Consider the following 19,157-nt stretch of genomic DNA (forward strand, 5'->3'; position numbering starts at 1 on the left):
ACATTTTAGAGAAATGTTTTTGTGCATATGGACAATTTCTGGGATTTTGTATTTCAGCTCATGAAACCAACACTTTACATGTGTTTATATTTTTGTTCAGTGTAGGTTCTACTACAGTACTACCACTACTAGTATAGCGCACTACATTTGACCAGAGCCCAACCCCCTGTACCCTACCGTGCACATATTTTGACCAGAACCCTAGTAGCTAGTAAGTAAGCCTTGACTAAGTAAGCCTTGTCCGAGCCAGAACATCTCATAGGCTCCTGCCCTATCTCCTTTTTCTGTAGCATGAGGCAGATTGATGTACATGTACACCCCCTAGACAGGCTGCTAGTCTGTCACAGGGGCTTAGCCACAAGCCATCTCCCAAATGCTGAGTACCAAGCAAAGGCATCAGGTCAGTCTTTGGTGTGACTCAACCAGGGATCGAACCCCAAACCTTCCAATCTCAAAGCAGACACTAACCACAAGTTGGTCACCTAGTAGCTAGTGAACTAGAATAATATCTGAGAGTCAATTTCAGACGCAGTGATCCTCTCACTTCTCCAGAATGTTCCAAGGGACATTGTTAAGAATTGTGGCACATGGAGGAGAGGTCCATTCAGTACCGTAGTGCTTGAGGAACAAAATTAGGCCATGGATTGTTGGAGGCTCTCAAACAGCAGACAGGGACATTTTTTTTTATTACAAGACATGTTGATACAATTAGGCTGAGGGAATGAGGTATGCTAAGTAGTGAAATGGAGGTATAGTAAGTAATATATGACATTTAGCAGACATTTTGGGTGGCCCTGGGAATTGAACCCAAATTCCTGGCTTTGCAAGTGCCATGATATACCAACTGCGCAAACACAGCAGATATGGATGGATGCCAGAATTCACATGCTGTTGTCAAGCAAAATTATAGCTTATTTTAAATGCCAAATGCATTCAAAAACTAGATTTTCCTGTGTAATTAAAAATTATATTTCCACAATATGAGGTTGGAAAAATACTGTGAAAATGATAATGGCCTTTTAGTGTAAGATCTATTTGAAGAGGCCGCATTAAATTTCAGCCTGTTTTGATGGGATGGCGTTTTGGCCTGACCTGACCTTTATCACCTGGTGGTAAATTATATAATAGACCAATAAGAAAGAGTTCCAAACCTCTAAGCCAATAACAGCACATTTTCAGTTTCCCCCTCCCCACTCAGACAGAAATTGCCCTTTGCTAAGAAGCCATTTTGGTTTCTTTTTGATCATTTTAATTTAAAACAATCACTCTAAGGTACTTAATTGTTAGCCAGAAATGATTTGATATTGAAATAAAACTGCTGCATTGGACCTTTAAGCTACATCCAAGTACAATGACAACTGCTGAACCTGTAATGGCTGCATCCACATTCCAGTCATTTCACAGATGCTCTTTACACAGACAAATGACCAGTTCTTGTAATCACTTTATTTTTATTTGTTTTTATTTTTTTACTATTCAGTCAAACAAGTTCACAGCCATATGTTAGATTATTCCAGCCCATCCAATATAGTAACTAAAAGCTTTTGCAACAGCTGTGCAATTTAAAATACAAAATAAATAAATGTATGGCAACCATAAACCAAAATTATATATGCCCTTCCCCTGCTACCATACAGCATGTTTGACATGCTATTTGCATACTTATGTCAAAGCTGACCTTGAATTAACATGAAAGTAATCCATTTTATAGTTTATCATCAACGGGGAGTGTTCAGTATTAGATCATTTAGTAAAAGATGCGTTGTAACATTGATGCCAGAATGCATGTGCCCATAGAAGAAGTGGCAAGTGCCTTCAAAGTATTCACACCACTTGACTTTCTACACATTTTGTTGTGTTAGTCTGAATTTAAAATGGATTCAATTGAGATTTGTTTGTCACTCGCCTACACACAATACTCCATAATGTCAAATTGGAATTATGTTTTTAGACATTTTTACAAATTAATATAAAATTATAAGCTGAAATATCTTGAGTCATTAAGTATTCAACCCCTTTGTTATGGCAAGCCTAAATAAGTTCAGGAGTAAAACTGTGCTTAAGTCACAAACTGCATGAATTCACTCTGTGTGCAATAACATTGTTTAACATGATTGTTGAATGACTACCTCATCTCTGTACCACACACACATACAATTATCTGTAAGGTACCTCAGTCGAGCAGAGACCTTCAAACAAAGATTCAACCACAAAGACCAGGGAGTTTTTCCAATGCCTGGCAAAGAGGCACCTATTGGTACATAACTGGGCTTTATATCTTTTGGCCATGTGAAACCGCTCTTAATTTGGCCCATGGAGCTGGTAGGCAGCCATATTGGAAAACTGCTGCCCTAGAGTTTTTCAGCTACCGTAGATAAGTAAAAATTTAAAAAAGCAGATATTGAATATCCCTTTGAGCATGGTGAAGTAAATTACACTTTGGATGTGTCAATACACCCAGTCACTGGAGAGGAAGGAAACCGCAAAGGATTTCACCATGAGGACAATGGTGACTTTAAAACAGTTACACAGTTTAATGGCTGTGATCGGGGGGGGGGAAAAAAACTGAGGATGTATCAACATTGTAGTTCCTCCACAATACTAACCTATTTGCTGAGTGCAAAGAAGGAATCCTGTACAGAATAAAAATATTTCAAAACATGCATCCTGTTTGCAACAAGGCACTAAAGTAATACTGCAAAACATGTGGCAAAGCAATTAACATTGTCCTGAATACAAAGCGTTAGATTTGGGGCAAATCCAACGCAACACATTACTGATTACCTCTCCATATTTTCAAGAATAGTGGTGGTTGCATCATGTTATGGTTATGCTTGTAATCGTTAAGGCCTGGGGAGTTTATCAGGATATAAACATTTACTAAATGGAGCTAAGGGTTGGCAAAATCTGGTTCAGTCTGCTTTCCAACAGATACTGGAAGATTAATTCCCCCTTCAGCACGACAATAACCTAAAACACAAGGCTTAAATCTACTTAATAATCTATGGCAAGACCTGAAAATGGTTGTCTAGCAATAATCAACAACCAAATTTGACAGAGTTGGAAGAATTCTTAAAATAATAAAAATGGGCAAATATTGTACAATCCAGGTGTGCAAAGCTCTTAAGAGACTTACAGCTATAATCGCTGCCAAAGGTGATTGTAACATCTATTGACTCAGGGGTGTGAATACTTAAGTAAATGAGATATTTCTGTATTTCATTTTCAATAAAGGTGCAAAAATGTCTGAAAACAGGTTTTCACTTTGTCAATATGGGGTATTGTGTGTAGATGGCTGTAACAACAAAATGTGGAATAATTCAAGGGGTTTGAATACAAAAACATGATTGACAGTAAGACAACATAAAAACACTTCATTAAAACAACAAACACAGAACTGCAAGAGCCTACAAAAAACAAACAAAGTCAAACATTGGTATATAAATATGATAATTCTAAAGTGCATCTCTCAAAGACTTGTCGCATGAAAACGTGATCTGCAGTCCTATTTTAAGAAACAAACAAATCTGACAAAAAAATACAGATAACGTTTACGCTTGGAGACGTGCACTTCTGTTCCGTTAAAACATGAAATAAACTGACATCTTCTGCTTTAAAAAAGCATCTATGTATAGTACATGCAATACTTTTTTGCTAAGGAAAAAGATCAAGCTTACAATATACGAAGAAAGTGGATCAACAGTTTGTTCACATTGTCCGGAGCAGAGGCGATAGCTAGCTAAGAGAGTTTGTGTGCTAATATCCTCTGTTCTGTTTTGTTCACACTTGGCATTTCGATGTCATTAAGTCAAACTTGGTGATTAAAAAGCACACAATGGTGATCAAGATCCTTCCTTTTTGATTTTAATCATTCAGGTAAATCGAGGAAGGAGGAGTGCAGGGATAGAGGGGGGGACAGGGGGAGGGGCTCAGATCTTGGGCAGCTTGGGAGCGTTGACGATGGGGTTAGTTTCCTGGAGGAAGCGGCGTCCGGCACTCTTGTAGTTGTACGTGCAGTCGTGAGTCTCTGCGTAGCGGTGGGTGGCGCAGAAGTTGCTACCACACCTGAGAAAACAGGAACACAACAGCCCTATTTATATATGCCACTCGGACTGTTATCCAAAGTGACTTACAGTACAATGAGTGCATACCTTTTTAATTACAGTACAATGACAGCATATTTACATTTTTTGGGGGTGTTTAGGAGGTCACAGCAGGAATTGAACCCACAACTTTAGCCTTGCTAGTGCTGTGCTCTTACCAACTGAGCGACACAAAATGATTAGAAACCCATGTCTTTTATGGCCATTTGGAATCTGGCTGGTAAAGGGTCCTTCTAAACATCATCAATACCTTGATGTGTTGTCTGCATTTTCAATCAATTACAAAATGGATTACATCTCAGTTGACACATTCAGTCAATTACGAGCCCAGTACTGAAACACCTTATTATCTAGAGATTCTTGTGGACACTTATCTCTAACTTTTTTTTTAATAGCTTTAATCCTTCTCTATCCCAGAGGAACTGAAATAGAGATAACAATCCACTTGTGTAGAAAAACTGGACTTCGGCCTCCCGAGTAGTAGAGTGGTCTAAGGCACTGCATCTTGCAGTCCCCGGTTTGAATCCAGGCTGCATCACATCCTGCCGTGATTGGGAGTCCCATAGGGCGGCGCACAATTGGCCCAGCATCGTCTAGGTTTGACCGTCATTGTAAATAAGAATTTGTTCTTAACTGACTTGCCTAGTTAAATAAAGGTTAAATAAAAAAAATAAGTCCCACTCCACATTGCTTTAACTGTGACTGAAATCTGTTTTCAGATAAGGGAGAGACTATAGACCAGGGATCAACCAGATCCAGCCGCGGGAGGATTCTTTCTTGAGGGGATGGTCAGGGGGCCGGAACATAATTACAAATCATTTGCAGACTAAAAACTGATCGCAAGAAGCCCAAACATATATAATATTTTACTAAAACATAATTTCAAACCTTGCATACATTTGTCTACAATCACATATCTCTATTATTTGCGGGAATACTTTGGAATAGATTTGGCAAATTACAATAACTTGGGAGTTGATTTGCTGCTGTTTTACAAGAAACCTACTAAAGATAGACTATTGAGACACACACACCAAGTGGAACACTTATCACAGATTACTCAGCACTAACCAATCACAATTTCAATCTTTTGAACACAGCTTGACTCCAACATTAGACTGTTATAGTGTTATGATGAGAGATTACACAGTTCCAGCACACACTGTGTGCCCTTAGCAATGACAGGGGAGGTTGTGATACTTGATACTGGGGTTGTGGTGGTGACTGGTGAGGGAGCATGCAATGTCGTGCTGTTGATGACATGAACACTACTGCACAGGAAAAACTCCTGGCATAGTCTAGGCATACCTAGCAGTAGTAAAGATACACACATAAAACAGACCATATTGAATTAGAATGAGTAATGAGGGAGGGAGTAAGGGGGGAGAAAGAGGCTGGTAGGGAGTGGGAGAGAGAGGGTGAGGAGAGGGAGAGAGCTGGCACAGACAAGTGTTTTTTCCTACCTTGAATTCCTAGCTGGTAGCTGAGGGCAGGCTTTTTGACAAATAGGAGGAATGGAAGATGGAGTGTGAGCGAGTGATGGAGGGAGGGAGAGAATGATGGAGGGATTGAGAGATGTACCTGCACTCGTAGCTGGTGGCGAGACCAGTCTTCTTGCCACAAAGGAAGCAGTGTTTAGAGCTCTTCTTCTTCCTGCTCAGCGGGACCTTGACTGGAGGCAGGTGATATGTCGGGGTGCCTGGTAGAGATAGTAACACAGGATAGTTGTGTTCTACTTTGAGGAAAGAAGTTCTGGTTTACTTTGAGTAAACTAAATAATATAGTAAGCCAAGAACACTGAATAAAACTAAAACATATCAGGAGCAGTCAGTCAGGCCTGGTGTATCAACACAAAATTATGTTTAGTTACCTAACTATTACTAAGGCAACATGTAAACGAAGAGACTATTAAAAGAAATGTATCGATTGGGTCTGGTGAGGGAATTGTGATCACATCTTAGACTCCTCACATCGCATGGAAATGGTTATTTTCCTACTATTAGTAGCTTAGACACTAAAACTTGTCTAAAAAAAATATATGGAAATAATAACTGAAGGATATCCCTAGTTCCAGTGTGGAAATATTTAATTATATACATTGTTAAACATAGTTTTTTTTCACCAAACACATATTTCACACTCGTTCACAAGCTGTGAAAACACTGTTCTCTTTTCCAGCTCATAACTATTCCAACACAAGTCACTCTCTGCCCAAGACAATCACACCCGTGGATGCAACCATGTTCAGTTTACGAGGCGTGGAGATAAGGTTCCTGGGCAAGGGTAACAGGACAAAGAGAGAGAAGGGGGAGGGGGGGAAGAGACAGCAAGAGTGAGCAAGAAAAACAAACAGCAGACAGAGAGAGATGGACAGAGAGAGAGAAACAGAAAAAGAGAGTTCACAGAGCTGGAGAGAGACATGGTGGAGCTCAGAGAGCTAGTCCACACAATGCAGACAGAACAAACCCACAAAACAGACCAGCACAACACCACCCCCCCAACAAGACCTGGAAGGCAACAGGTGGAGATGGACGTCAGAGATCCGGATGCTCTACGGACTGAGGTGGGAGAACCTGCAGGATGAGGTCAGAAAGCTGAGGTGTGACAGAAAGCAGGACACTCCCCCAGAAAAGCCAGCAGAACAGCCCACCTCAGACCAGAACCACAATGGGACAGACAACACAGGACCCACCAACCCAAGACTCCACTCCCTCCCAACAGCCCTCCTGTCAGCACCCCCGAACGCACTCCTGACAACACCCCTACACACACAAAAGCCAGAGATTGTGCTCTCATTGACTCAAATGGCAATTACATTCAAGAGGATAAACTTTTTCCCAAACACAAAGTGGCTAAACTCTGGTGCCCAAACACTAGGCATGCCCTGGAGCTCCCCAGCCACATCATAATTCACACAGGCACCCGAGTGGCGCTGCGGTCTAAGGCACTGGATCTCAGTGCTAGAGGCTTCACTACAGACCCTGGTTCGATTCCAGGCTGTATCACAAACATCTGTGATTGGGAGAGCACAATCGGCCCAGCGTCATCCGGGTTAGGGTTTGGCCGAGGTAGGCTGTCATTGTAAATAAGAATGTGTTCTTAACTGACTTGTCTAGTTACATTTTTAAAAATGACCCGAGGGCCCAGCAGGAAAGGGTGGCAACAGCACTCGTGGGAGTGATTAAAAAAGCTTCTTCCACTTTCTCCAACGCACAAGTGGTTATCTCCACCCTGCTACCACTAAAATACTTTCACCCTGCTACCATATAGCAAGTATTTCATAAGACTGTGCCTCAAAACCTAATGTATACCTGGCCCACCACTCCACCCTGGACTTGAAGCGCCTTTACGACCAGGTCCACCTCCACAATCACAACTTTTGCCAGGAAGGACATCCCCAGCAACTCACACAGGAGCAACATAGAAATGGACACCCCTCCCAGACCTGCAAGACCCCCTCCTGAAGGACCTGCACCAAGAGAACCCACGCCAAAAGGACCTACACCCAGACCACAGCTTCACCAGCCACACACCCAACCAGCTGAGACCACCCCAAACAAACTCTGAACACACCCTATATAGGCCCCCCCATATCAGACCTATGCCCCTTCTGCCCACCCCATGCCCCCCGCAGCAAGGACCTAAACATGACAGCAAGATGTATGCTCAGGCCGTGAGCAGAGCAACAGGCCCAACCTCCACTATTACATCCGCCCAAGCCCCATCCTGCAACGTAAGAGCTATGTATCAGATGCTCTGCTCACGTTACTGTGATGGTCCGGGCCTAAACCACACAAAAACAACACTAGACACTATGGAACACAAAGCCTTCTCATCCTGGAATATACAAGGTCTGAGGTCATCTGCCTTTGGCCTAAAGAGCAGGAACCCAGACTTCAAAGAAACTGGAAATACTGACATTGTCATCCTACAAGAAATATGGTATAGAGGAGACGGACCCACTCATTGCCCTCTAGGTTACAGAGATCTGGTAGTCCCATCTACCAATCTACCAGGTGTGAAACAGGGAAGAGACTCAGGCGGTATGCTAATTTGGTTTACAGCAGACCTAACCCCACTCTATTAGTCAAAAACAGGAACATTTTACATCTTGCTAGAAATTAATATGTGCTACCTATATCCCCCCAGTAGAATCCTCATACTTTAATGAAGACAGCTTCTCCATCCTAGAGAGGGAGATCAACCATTTCCAGGCTCAGGGACATGTACTAGTCTGTGGCGACCTACATGCTAGAATTGGACAAGAACCCGACATCCTCAGCACACAGGGGGACAAATACATACCTGGAGGTGACAGCATTCCCTCCCCCATATTCCCCCCTAGACACAACTATGACAACATAACCAACAAAAACAGGTCACAACTCCTGCAGCTCTGTCGGACGTTGTGTATGTACATAGTCAATGGTAGACTTCGAGGTGACTCCTATGGTAGGTACACCTGTAGCTCATCTCTTGGCAGTAGTACTGTAGACTACTCTGTGTACAACGTAAAACACCAAATAATGCATGCAGAGCAGAAATAGTCTGATACCTGCTAACTATCAAAATCCGGAAAAGAGCCGATCATTTCTACAACCACCTAAAAGAAAGCAATTCTCAAATCTTCCATAAGAAAGCCATCACCTACAGCGAAATGAACCCAAAGAAGAGCCCCATAAGCAAGCTGGTTCTGGGGCTCTTTTCACAAACACACCCCACAGAGCCCCAGGACAGCAACACAATTAGACCCAACCAAATCATGAGAAAACCAAAAGATAATTACTTGACACATTGGAAAGATTGACAAAAAAACTGAGCAAACTACAGTATAATGCCATTTGGCCCTAAACAGAGAGTACACAGCGGCAGAATACCTGACCACTGTGACTGATCCAAAATTAAGGACATCTTTGACTATGTACAGACTCAGTGAGCATAGCCTTGCTATTGAGAAAGCCTGTCTTCTCTTGAGGGCCAGGTCTGCCTATGTGCACACCTCCCACAAAATGAGGTGGAAACTGAGCTGCACTTCCTAACCTCCTGCCAAATGTATGACCATATGAGAGACACATATTTCCCTCAGATTACAGAGACACAAAGAATTTGAAAACAAATCCAATTTTGATAAACTCCCATATCCATTGGGTGAAATACCACAGCAGCAAGATTTGTGACCTGTTGACACAAGAAAAGGGCAACCAGTGAAGAACAAACACCATTGTAAATACAACCTATATTTATTTTCCCTTTTGTACATCATGACATTTGTAATGTCTTTATTCTTTTGGAAATGTTGTGAGTGTAATGTTTACTGTTACCGACAAACAGAGACCGGCCGGCAGACAGAGCGACCGAGAGACAGACAACGACAGAGACCGACAGACAGACGACAGACAGATAATAGGGATGAACAGGACTGATATAAAAAGGGAGGTTAGTGTGACACAGCAGACAGTAGAACCTCCCACCCAGGCAATGGGCCATGAGATTGGGTGTTGAGTTGTGTCCTCCTCACTAATCTGCTCTGATATACTGCTACAGAACATACTCAAAAGGCCATCCACACTAAGACGAGCTGTTTGAAGGGAATCAGTTTGAGCAAGGCGAGACACATAATAGCTAATCTTGATTACATAATGAGTAGTTATTTGGGATGCAAGGTAATTTGTAGATTAGTGATCAGTGAAGTTCGACTGCAATGTAGCCAAACACGTTCTGCTGTCCTTGGCTCATTGTGTGGTGTGTATGGGTTATTGTGTGGTGTGTATGGCTCATTGTGTGGTGTGTATGGGTTATTGTGTGTGTGTATGGCTCATTGTGTGGTGTGTATGGCTCATTGTGTGGTGTGTATGGCTCATTGTGTGGTGTGTATGGCTCATTGTGTGGTGTGTATGGCTCATTGTGTGGTGTGTATGGCTCATTGTGTGGTGTGTATGGCTCATTGTGTGGTGTGTATGGCTCATTGTGTGGTGTGTATGGCTCATTGTGTGGTGTGTATGGGTTATTGTGTGTGTGTATGGGTTATTGTGTGTGTGTATGGCTCATTGTGTGGTGTGTATGGCTCATTGTGTGTGTGTATGGCTCATTGTGTGATGTGTATGGGTTATTGTGTGTGTGTATGGCTCATTGTGTGGTGTGTATGGGTTATTGTGTGTGTGTATGGCTCATTGTGTGGTGTGTATGGGTTATTGTGTGTGTGTATGGCTCATTGTGTGGTGTGTATGGCTCATTGTGTGGTGTGTATGGGTTATTGTGTGGTGTGTATGGGTTATTGTGTGTGTGTATGGCTCATTGTGTGGTGTGTATGGGTTATTGTGTGGTGTGTATGGGTTATTGTGTGTGTGTATGGCTCATTGTGTGTGTGTATGGCTCATTGTGTGTGTGTATGGCTCATTGTGTGGTGTGTATGGCTCATTGTGTGTGTGTATGGCTCATTGTGTGGTGTGTATGGGTTATTGTGTGTGTGTATGGCTCATTGTGTGGTGTGTATGGGTTATTGTGTGTGTGTATGGCTCATTGTGTGGTGTGTATGGGTTATTGTGTGTGTGTATGGCTCATTGTGTGGTGTGTATGGCTCATTGTGTGGTGTGTATGGGTTATTGTGTGTGTGTATGGCTCATTGTGTGGTGTGTATGGGTTATTGTGTGTGTGTATGGCTCATTGTGTGTGTGTATGGCTCATTGTGTGGTGTGTATGGGTTATTGTGTGTGTGTATGGCTCATTGTGTGGTGTGTATGGGTCATTGTGTGTGTGTATGGCTCATTGTGTGGTGTGTATGGCTCATTGTGTGGTGTGTATGGCTCATTGTGTGGTGTGTATGGCTCATTGTGTGGTGTGTATGGCTCATTGTGTGGTGTGTATGGCTCATTGTGTGTGTGTATCGGTTATTGTGTGTGTGTATGGCTCATTGTGTGTGTGTGTATGGCTCATTGTGTGGTGTGTATGGGTTATTGTGTGTGTATGGCTCATTGTGTGGTGTGTATGGGTTATTGTGTGTGTGTGTATGGGTTATTGTGTGTGTGTATGGCTCATTGTGTGTGTGTGTGTATGGGTTATTGTGTGTGTATGGCTCATTGTGTGGTGTGTATGGGTTATTGTGTGGTGTGTATGGCTCATTGTGTGGTGTGTATGGCTCATTGTGTGGTGTGTATGGCTCATTGTGTGGTGTGTATGGCTCATTGTGTGGTGTGTATGGGTTATTGTGTGGTGTGTATGGCTCATTGTGTGGTGTGTATGGCTCATTGTGTGGTGTGTATGGGTTATTGTGTGGTGTGTATGGCTCATTGTGTGGTGTGTATGGGTTATTGTGTGGTGTGTATGGCTCATTGTGTGGTGTGTATGGCTCATTGTGTGGTGTGTATGGCTCATTGTGTGGTGTGTATGGGTTATTGTGTGGTGTGTATGGGTCATTGTGTGTGTGTATGGCTCATTGTGTGGTGTGTATGGGTTATTGTGTGTGTGTATGGGTTATTGTGTGTGTGTATGGCTCATTGTGTGGTGTGTATGGGTTATTGTGTGTGTGTATGGCTCATTGTGTGGTGTGTATGGGTTATTGTGTGTGTGTAAACATGAACATAAATCTCCTCTCCTGTTGATGGTGCTCATTCTGCAGCTGTATCATATTAATACTGAATGCCATTGCCGTGCAACGCTCATATAACATGCATTGGCTGTGTGTACTTGCTGTATGTGTGGTGTGTGTGCCCTTACTGGCACTAACCCTAGGTCAGTGAGCTGTTTTGTTACTGTGTTCATGCGTTCATGTGTGAGTGTGGTGTGTCTGTCCATGCGTCAATTTGTGTATGTGGCCTCAGTCTGCCTCTACCCCTAGGTCTGTCAGAGAACTGTTCCGTCTCTTTCTGACAGTGTGTGTGTGTGTGTCTTCGCTCCGTGGCAGTGTGTGTTGGTGACCGCCCACCCTGCCTCATCAGGCCAGAGACACAAAGGCAACAATCTGCAGGGCAGCCTAATGCTGCAGACAACAGGCTCGGTGCTAGGCTACTAGCATAATAATGTTGCTTTCACAAAGATTTGGGTGGAAAACGCACCAGCAACAAGCAGCTTTCTTCATCTCAATAAACAAGGTATAAATAGAACCCCCAACCTGGGGGAATTTTGATTATATTTGGAATTTTCATAAATTCATCACATTCCCTCTTGGACTCAATGAGATGAGGATCTGAGAATGACTCATTACTCAATTCTTATTTTCTTAATAGGATGAAAGGACAAAAAACATATATTAAAGACTTGTTCTGCTTTTGAAATGGCACCCTATTCCCTAGTATATAGCGCACTACTTTTGATTGGGGCTTGCATTTGAAATGGCACCCTATTCCCTGGTATATAGCGCACTACTTTTGATTGGGGCTTGCATTTGAAATGGCACCCTATTCCCTGGTATATAGCGCACTACTTTTGATTGGGGCTTGCATTTGAAATGGCATGCTATTTCCTGGTATATAGCGCACTACTTTTGATTGGGGCTTGCATTTGAAATGGCATGCTATTTCCTAGTATTATAGCACACTACTTTTGATTGGGGCTTGCATTTGAAATGGCACCCTATTCCCTGGTATATAGCGCACTACTTTTGATTGGGGCTTGCATTTGAAATGGCACCCTATTCCCTGGTATATAGCGCACTACTTTTGATTGGGGCTTGCATTTGAAATGGCATGCTATTTCCTGGTATATAGCGCACTACTTTTGATTGGGGCTTGCATTTGAAATGGCATGCTATTTCCTAGTATTATAGCACACTACTTTTGATTGGGGCTTGCATTTGAAATGGCACCCTATTCCCTGGTATATAGCGCACTACTTTTGATTGGGGCTTGCATTTGAAATGGCACCCTATTCTCTGGTATATAGCGCACTACTTTTGATTGGGGCTTGCATTTGAAATGGCATGCTATTTCCTGGTATATAGCGCACTACTTTTGATTGGGGCTTGCATTTGAAATGGCATGCTATTTCCTAGTATTATAGCACACTACTTTTGATTGGGGCTTGCATTTGAAATGGCATGCTATTCCCTGGTATATAGCGCACTACTTTTGATTGGGGCTTGCATTTGAAATGGCATGCTATTCCCTAGTATTATAGCGCACTACTTTTGATTGGGGCTTGCATTTGAAATGGCATGCTATTTCCTAGTATTATAGCGCACTACTTTTGATTGGGGCTTGCATTTGAAATGGCACCCTATTCCCTAGTATTATAGCGCACTACTTTTGATTGGGGCTTGCATTTGAAATGGCACCCTATTCCCTAGTATTATAGCGCACTACTTTTGATTGGGGCTTGCATTTGAAATGGCATGCTATTCCCTAGTATTATAGCGCACTACTTTTGATTAGGGCTTGCATTTGAAATGGCATGCTATTTCCTAGTATTATAGCGCACTACTTTTGATTGGGGCTTGCATTTGAAATGGCACCCTATTCCCTAGTATTATAGCGCACTACTTTTGATTGGGGCTTGCATTTGAAATGGCACCCTATTCCCTAGTATTATAGCGCACTACTTTTGATTGGGGCTTGCATTTGAAATGGCATGCTATTCCCTAGTATTATAGCGCACTACTTTTGATTGGGGCTTGCATTTGAAATGGCATGCTATTTCCTAGTATTATAGCGCACTACTTTTGATTGGGGCTTGCATTTGAAATGGCATGCTATTTCCTAGTTCACAACTCAAGACTACTTTTGACCAGACCCAGGTCCCTGGGTTTTTAGGGTTGTCCCACTCACCTAGTCTTCTTATTGAACTGGAGCCTCCAGCTGATCCCAGGCTGTTGGTTGACTGAAACGATGACAAGAGGTTTCAGACAAGGTCAATAGAGTACCACGAAACACAGCCCTTATTTTAAGTGTTTCTAAAATCCCCTAAGGGAAAAATGAATGGTGGAAAAACAATTGGAACCATTTCCCTGTTTGACCGCTAGGTTTTATGGGTATTATGACACCTCCACTGTGGGGCTCTATCAACACCGCACAAAACAGTCTGGTTACCAGTCTGTTTAGTGATCGTTCCACTCCTTAAAACTCCTGGTCATGCTAAACATTGTTTGGCAATGACAGAGTACAAGGAGAGGAATGTTTGAAAAACAGGTTATGGATTTCAGGCTATGCAAAAACTATACAGTGTACAACAGTACAGTACATCACAATACAACACAAATGCACTATCACTGTGCTTCTTTGAGTTGCTTATTCCTATTTAGGCAGTTCATCATTGAGTCCTCATTTGAGGATAGTGCCCATTTTCCATCCTAGCTGGGTTGTAGTATCTCAATAGTCTGTCCTTACTACTTACCATGTAGGAGGTGGCTGCTCTTCGTATCAGGTCCTCCTGGAGTAGCTGGATGTTGGCTGGGAGGGAGAGAGCCGTGGAGCCTAGCGTGCCAAGCCCGGAGGCCCCAACAGCGGGAAGCCCCAACCCGAGTCCCAGGCTCGGTTCTAGGACTCCCCTGCTGCTGCCTAGGGACCTGGAGGAGGACAGGGAGGCCAGGAGCTCTGTGTTGCGGAGGGACCCGAGAGGCTCCATACAGGCCTGGTTGGCCAGCTTGGTGATGCCACGCGCCTCGCTTTTCCTGATCACCTCCGGCCACTTGCCTGGGGAGTCCACATTGATGCCTCGCAAACGAGAGCCTTGAGGAGGAGAGGAGGGGCTAGCAGGAGGAGGAGGGGCGAGAAGAGTGGTGGGGTGGGAGGAGGAGTGGAGATTGGGTCGTAGGGGTGACGTTGCTGAGCCGGAAAACTCAAAGGGTTGTGGTAGTCTTGGTCTACTTGAGGGGGAGGATGATGAGGAAGGAGAGTCGGGAATATGATGAAGGGTGTTGCCAAGTAAAGGTGTCCTCTCCCCTTTCCAGGCTAGCCTATCAGAACCAGCCATTGCCCAGTTGTTTAAAGAGTTCATCCCCACAGCTTGGGAGAGCAGAGAGGGGGAGGAAGGGAGCTGGAGCTCTGCTCCAACCCCCAGGGCTCCTAGCCCATCCAACCCACCCAGATCCATCTCTGGCTGGGAAGAGATATCCAGGCTGAGGGGATCTGAGAGCAGGTCACCTCCGTATAAAGCTCTAGGCGGTGTGGGCTCCAGCAGGCCCACCGCCTCCTCCAGCAACCCCAGGCCCAGTGCCTCTCTTCTGGGGTCAGGCAGCTCCGTGGCCCCACCAACCTGACCCCTGCTGGAGAGCACGGGGAGCTGCGGGTACACACAGTCCCTCATGAGCCTGGTGCTGCCGATCTCTAACCGGGACACTTTGGGAGGGGGTCTGATCGACTTGGGGATGGACTCCCATGGCTCCTCCTCCTGGAGCATGTAACAGGACGAGGAAGAGAAATAGGGCAGAGCTCGGCCGCTGCTTGACAGGTGGGTGGAGGCGGAGGCAGCAGCGGGAGGGGAGGGAGTTGTGGATCCCTGGTCCCTGATTGGAGGTAAGTGTGAGGCGGAATGATGGGATTGGTTGATCTCGGGCAGGACGCGGAAGAGGCGGTGGTGTCGGGGTCCAGAGGGGTCCAGAGAGCTGCTGCAGGGCCGGGGACCGACGGGGGGAAGAGGTTCTAACTTGGCAGACTTCTTAGGCTGGGGGGTGGAGACAGAAAGAGTCATACAGTGTGTTTGAGGGCTTCAATTTGAGCAAGGCGAGGAAGAGAATCACTCATTTTGATTAGATAAATGAGTAGTTACTTAAGATGCAAGTTTATTGGTAAATCATTGAGTCACACATTGAGGCATTGTCACAAGTGGGCTTGCATTTTGAAGTTTTAGGTTTATGATGCTGTTAGGCACTTTGCCAATAAAATGCTTTGGACAATAAAGATGTATTTTTACTTCCTTGCTAACCGTGTTAATGGCTAGAAATGAATTATATCCTATGGAAAGAATTAGGAAGTCAAATCTGTCTACCTTCTTGTTGATGTTCATGTCCTCCATCTTGGCTTTGAGCAGCTTCATCTTGTTCATGGTGATACAGTTTTCCAGGGTTGGCTGGACCAAAGGCAAGCCCTCACTGTCGTTGTCCTCCTCCTCAGAGAACATGTTGTACACCGAGCCACCACTGGAACACACACACACAGACATATAAACAAAGATCACACATGGACAGGCTTTTTACGAGGGAGAGATCAACAGCTCGACACAATCAGAATAACAGACATCCTGTTCTAAACTGTCCTGTCCTAAACTGCTTCAGTTCAGAATGATGACACACGTTCACCCATGCTGACCTTGACCAGTGATCTATTGAGGAAGAATATAAACCTGGTCTATTTTATAGACTCTCTATGTGTATGGGAACTACATGACATGACCAAAAGTATGTGGACACCTGCTCATCGAACATCCCATTCCAAAATCATGGGTACTGATAAGAAGTTGGACCCCCCCTTTGCTGCTAACTAACAGCCTCCACTATTTTGGGAAGGCTTTCCCCTAGATGTTGGAACATTGCTGCAGAGACTCGCTTCCATTCAGCCACCAGAGCCTTAGTGAGGTTGGGCGATAAGGCCTGGCTCTCAGTCAGCGTTACAATTCATTCCAAAGGTGATCGATGGGGTTAAGGCCAGGGCTCTGTGCAGGTCAGTCAAGTTCGTCCACATCAATCTCAATGAAACATTTCTGTATGGATCTCACTTTGTACACAGTTGCATTGTCATGATGAAACAGGAAAGGTTCTTCCCCAACCTGTTCACACAAAGTTGAAGCACAGAATTAGCACAGAATTAGAATGTCATTGTATGCCATAGCTTGAAGACTTGCCTTCACTGGAACTAAGGGGCCTAGCTCGAACCATGAAAAACAGCACCCGACCACTATTCCTCCTCTACTGAACTTCACAGTTGGCACAATGCATTCAAGGCAGGTAGTGTTCTCGTCATCAGCCAACCCCAGATTCGTCCGTCTGACTGCCAGATTGTGAAGCGTGATTCATCACTCCAGAGAATGTGTTTCCACTGCTCCAGAGTGCAATGGCAGTGAGCTTTGCACCACTCCAGCCGACACTTGGCATTGCGCATGGTGATCTTTGGCTAGTGTGCGGCTGCTCGGCCATGGAAACCCATTTCATGAAGCTCCCAACGAACAGTTCTTGTGCTGACGTTTCTTCCAAAGGCAATTTGTAACTCGGTAGGGAGTGTTGCAACCGAGGACATCATTTTTTTGTTACGTGCTACGCACTTCAGCACTCGGCGGCCCCGTTCTGTGAGCTTGTGTGGCCTACCACTTCACGGTAGAGCCACCGTTGCTCCTAAACATTTCCACTTCACAATAACAGCACTTACAGATTAGCGGGGGAGAAATTTGACAAACTCCCTTGTTGGAAAGGTGGCATCCTATGACAGTGCCACATTGAAATCCACTGATCTCTTCAGTACAGGCCATTCTACTGCTAATGTTTGTCTATGGAGATTGCATGGCGGTGTGCTCGATTTTATACACCCGTGTGGCTGAAATAGCATAATAGGGTCATTTGAATGGGGTGTCCACATACTTTTGTGTGTATGTATATATGTGTATAGTGTGTCATTTTGCCACCTACCCAAATAAAGCGCACTGATCTAAAATGTGTACAGTGTCTGAGTGGAAAGTGCTTTAAAAACAATGTAGTTGAATTGGGACTGGAACATTTTTATTGCACTTCGAAGTGCACTTATCTGGAGTGGCCTGTATTAACCTGAATGATTCTGAGACAGGGGTCAGAGTTCCGTCCCCTCGGTCGACGACCCGGAAGAAGTTGAGCTGGTCTCCCTCTCGGTACACCAGGAAGGTGACCTGCTTGTTGCTAGGCATACTCTTCTCCCAGCCCTCCTCCCTGCCTCCCTCCATCAGCTCTGCCATATCCTTCAATGGGTCCTCCACAGACACTGAGGGAGAGAGAAACCGGTCAGTCAATCAATCAACAACCAAGTCTTTCATGGACACTGTACAAGAGAGAGAATCAACCAATCACTGAGTCCTTCATAGACATGAGGGTGAGAGACTGTTTGGACAGGGTTCATCTCAACATGTTGCTACAGAGGTTACAGGACTAAAACGGCCACAAATAGGTGAATTTAATCTGTGTGAATACTTATGGGTGTACAGCAGTGAACGCCGAGAAATCCAAACCCATCTCAACATACCTCTCCTGGTGTTGATGGGTCCTCCTCTCATGGCCAGGACCAGCTTCAGTGTACAGCCCTCAGCAATACTGCAGACACACAAGATAAATGTCAGCAATGATGGTTGGTAGAAACTGTCCCAAGTCCTTTGGAAGGTTAAGCTACCATCGTATTGCTTTGCCTTACAGCTAGCTGGATCGTTCATGCATGGGTCATGTTCATTACTACACGCAGCGGGAAAAAAACAATGACTCCCCGTTTTCAGTTTGGTGCCTAATGAACACGACCCTGGAAACACAGACCAGGCAAACGATAATCATTCTGGAACAAACATCCTTCCTCCGTCAGTCTGCGCTCCAGATGAACTTATGCACATGTCTGGGAATTCTGCTGGAATTCTAGCAGAACGTCAGTTCTATGCAAATCCAACCCCTCGCACCCTCCATTTCTAAGACTTCAAAGGATGTTTTGTTGATCCTCAGACCTAACTAAATCTCACCGGGGACCGATCATGTGGAAAATTAAGTGACAAGCGTTCATGACGCAACCACCATCTGCAACCTGTAGACCGTGTCTGGGTATCTAATAAAACTGAGGACTCACTACTGGGATAGGCTAGCTCTCCAAACACATTCAATACGTGACTGTCTGTCTTATATCTATCAACCAAAGATGTAGATTTAGCTAAGGGTTCGGGGGAAATAATGTATTTACTACAAGGGGAATTACTTTCTAAGCAAATAGCCCTCTACAAGTTACCCACTACACTCATTTCAATTAAACATAAATTCCAAGATCAAAGTCGATGGTTCATTTACAGGGCATTGCTGTATATGAAAATGGGTTCCCATTCCCATCACAACCCATTCAACAATTTTTTTTTTAAACAGTTGTGAACAGGGTCGTGTTCATTACGGCACGGAGCAAGAAACATTTTAACATGCTT

General features: G+C 44.2%; 1 protein-coding gene across 1 annotated transcript in view; it reads right to left on the minus strand.

The window, feature by feature from the left end:
* Positions 1 to 3,242: 3,242 nt before the first annotated feature.
* The window catches only part of zfand4 (zinc finger, AN1-type domain 4), a 33,775-nt gene continuing 17,860 nt past the window's right edge, over positions 3,243 to 19,157 (minus strand). Inside the window, exons 5-11 of the mRNA XM_038992164.1 lie at positions 18,233 to 18,300; positions 17,785 to 17,974; positions 16,020 to 16,170; positions 14,427 to 15,695; positions 13,862 to 13,913; positions 5,685 to 5,802; positions 3,243 to 4,065 (exon numbers count right to left, since the gene is read on the minus strand). Of these exons, the coding sequence (XP_038848092.1) occupies positions 3,930 to 4,065; positions 5,685 to 5,802; positions 13,862 to 13,913; positions 14,427 to 15,695; positions 16,020 to 16,170; positions 17,785 to 17,974; positions 18,233 to 18,300 (1,984 nt within the window). The 3' untranslated portion in view covers positions 3,243 to 3,929. The remainder of the gene's footprint in view (positions 4,066 to 5,684; positions 5,803 to 13,861; positions 13,914 to 14,426; positions 15,696 to 16,019; positions 16,171 to 17,784; positions 17,975 to 18,232; positions 18,301 to 19,157) is intronic.

Source organism: Salvelinus namaycush, chromosome 4 (assembly GCF_016432855.1).
Source record: "Salvelinus namaycush isolate Seneca chromosome 4, SaNama_1.0, whole genome shotgun sequence".
NCBI classification, from domain to species: Eukaryota; Metazoa; Chordata; class Actinopteri; order Salmoniformes; family Salmonidae; genus Salvelinus; species Salvelinus namaycush.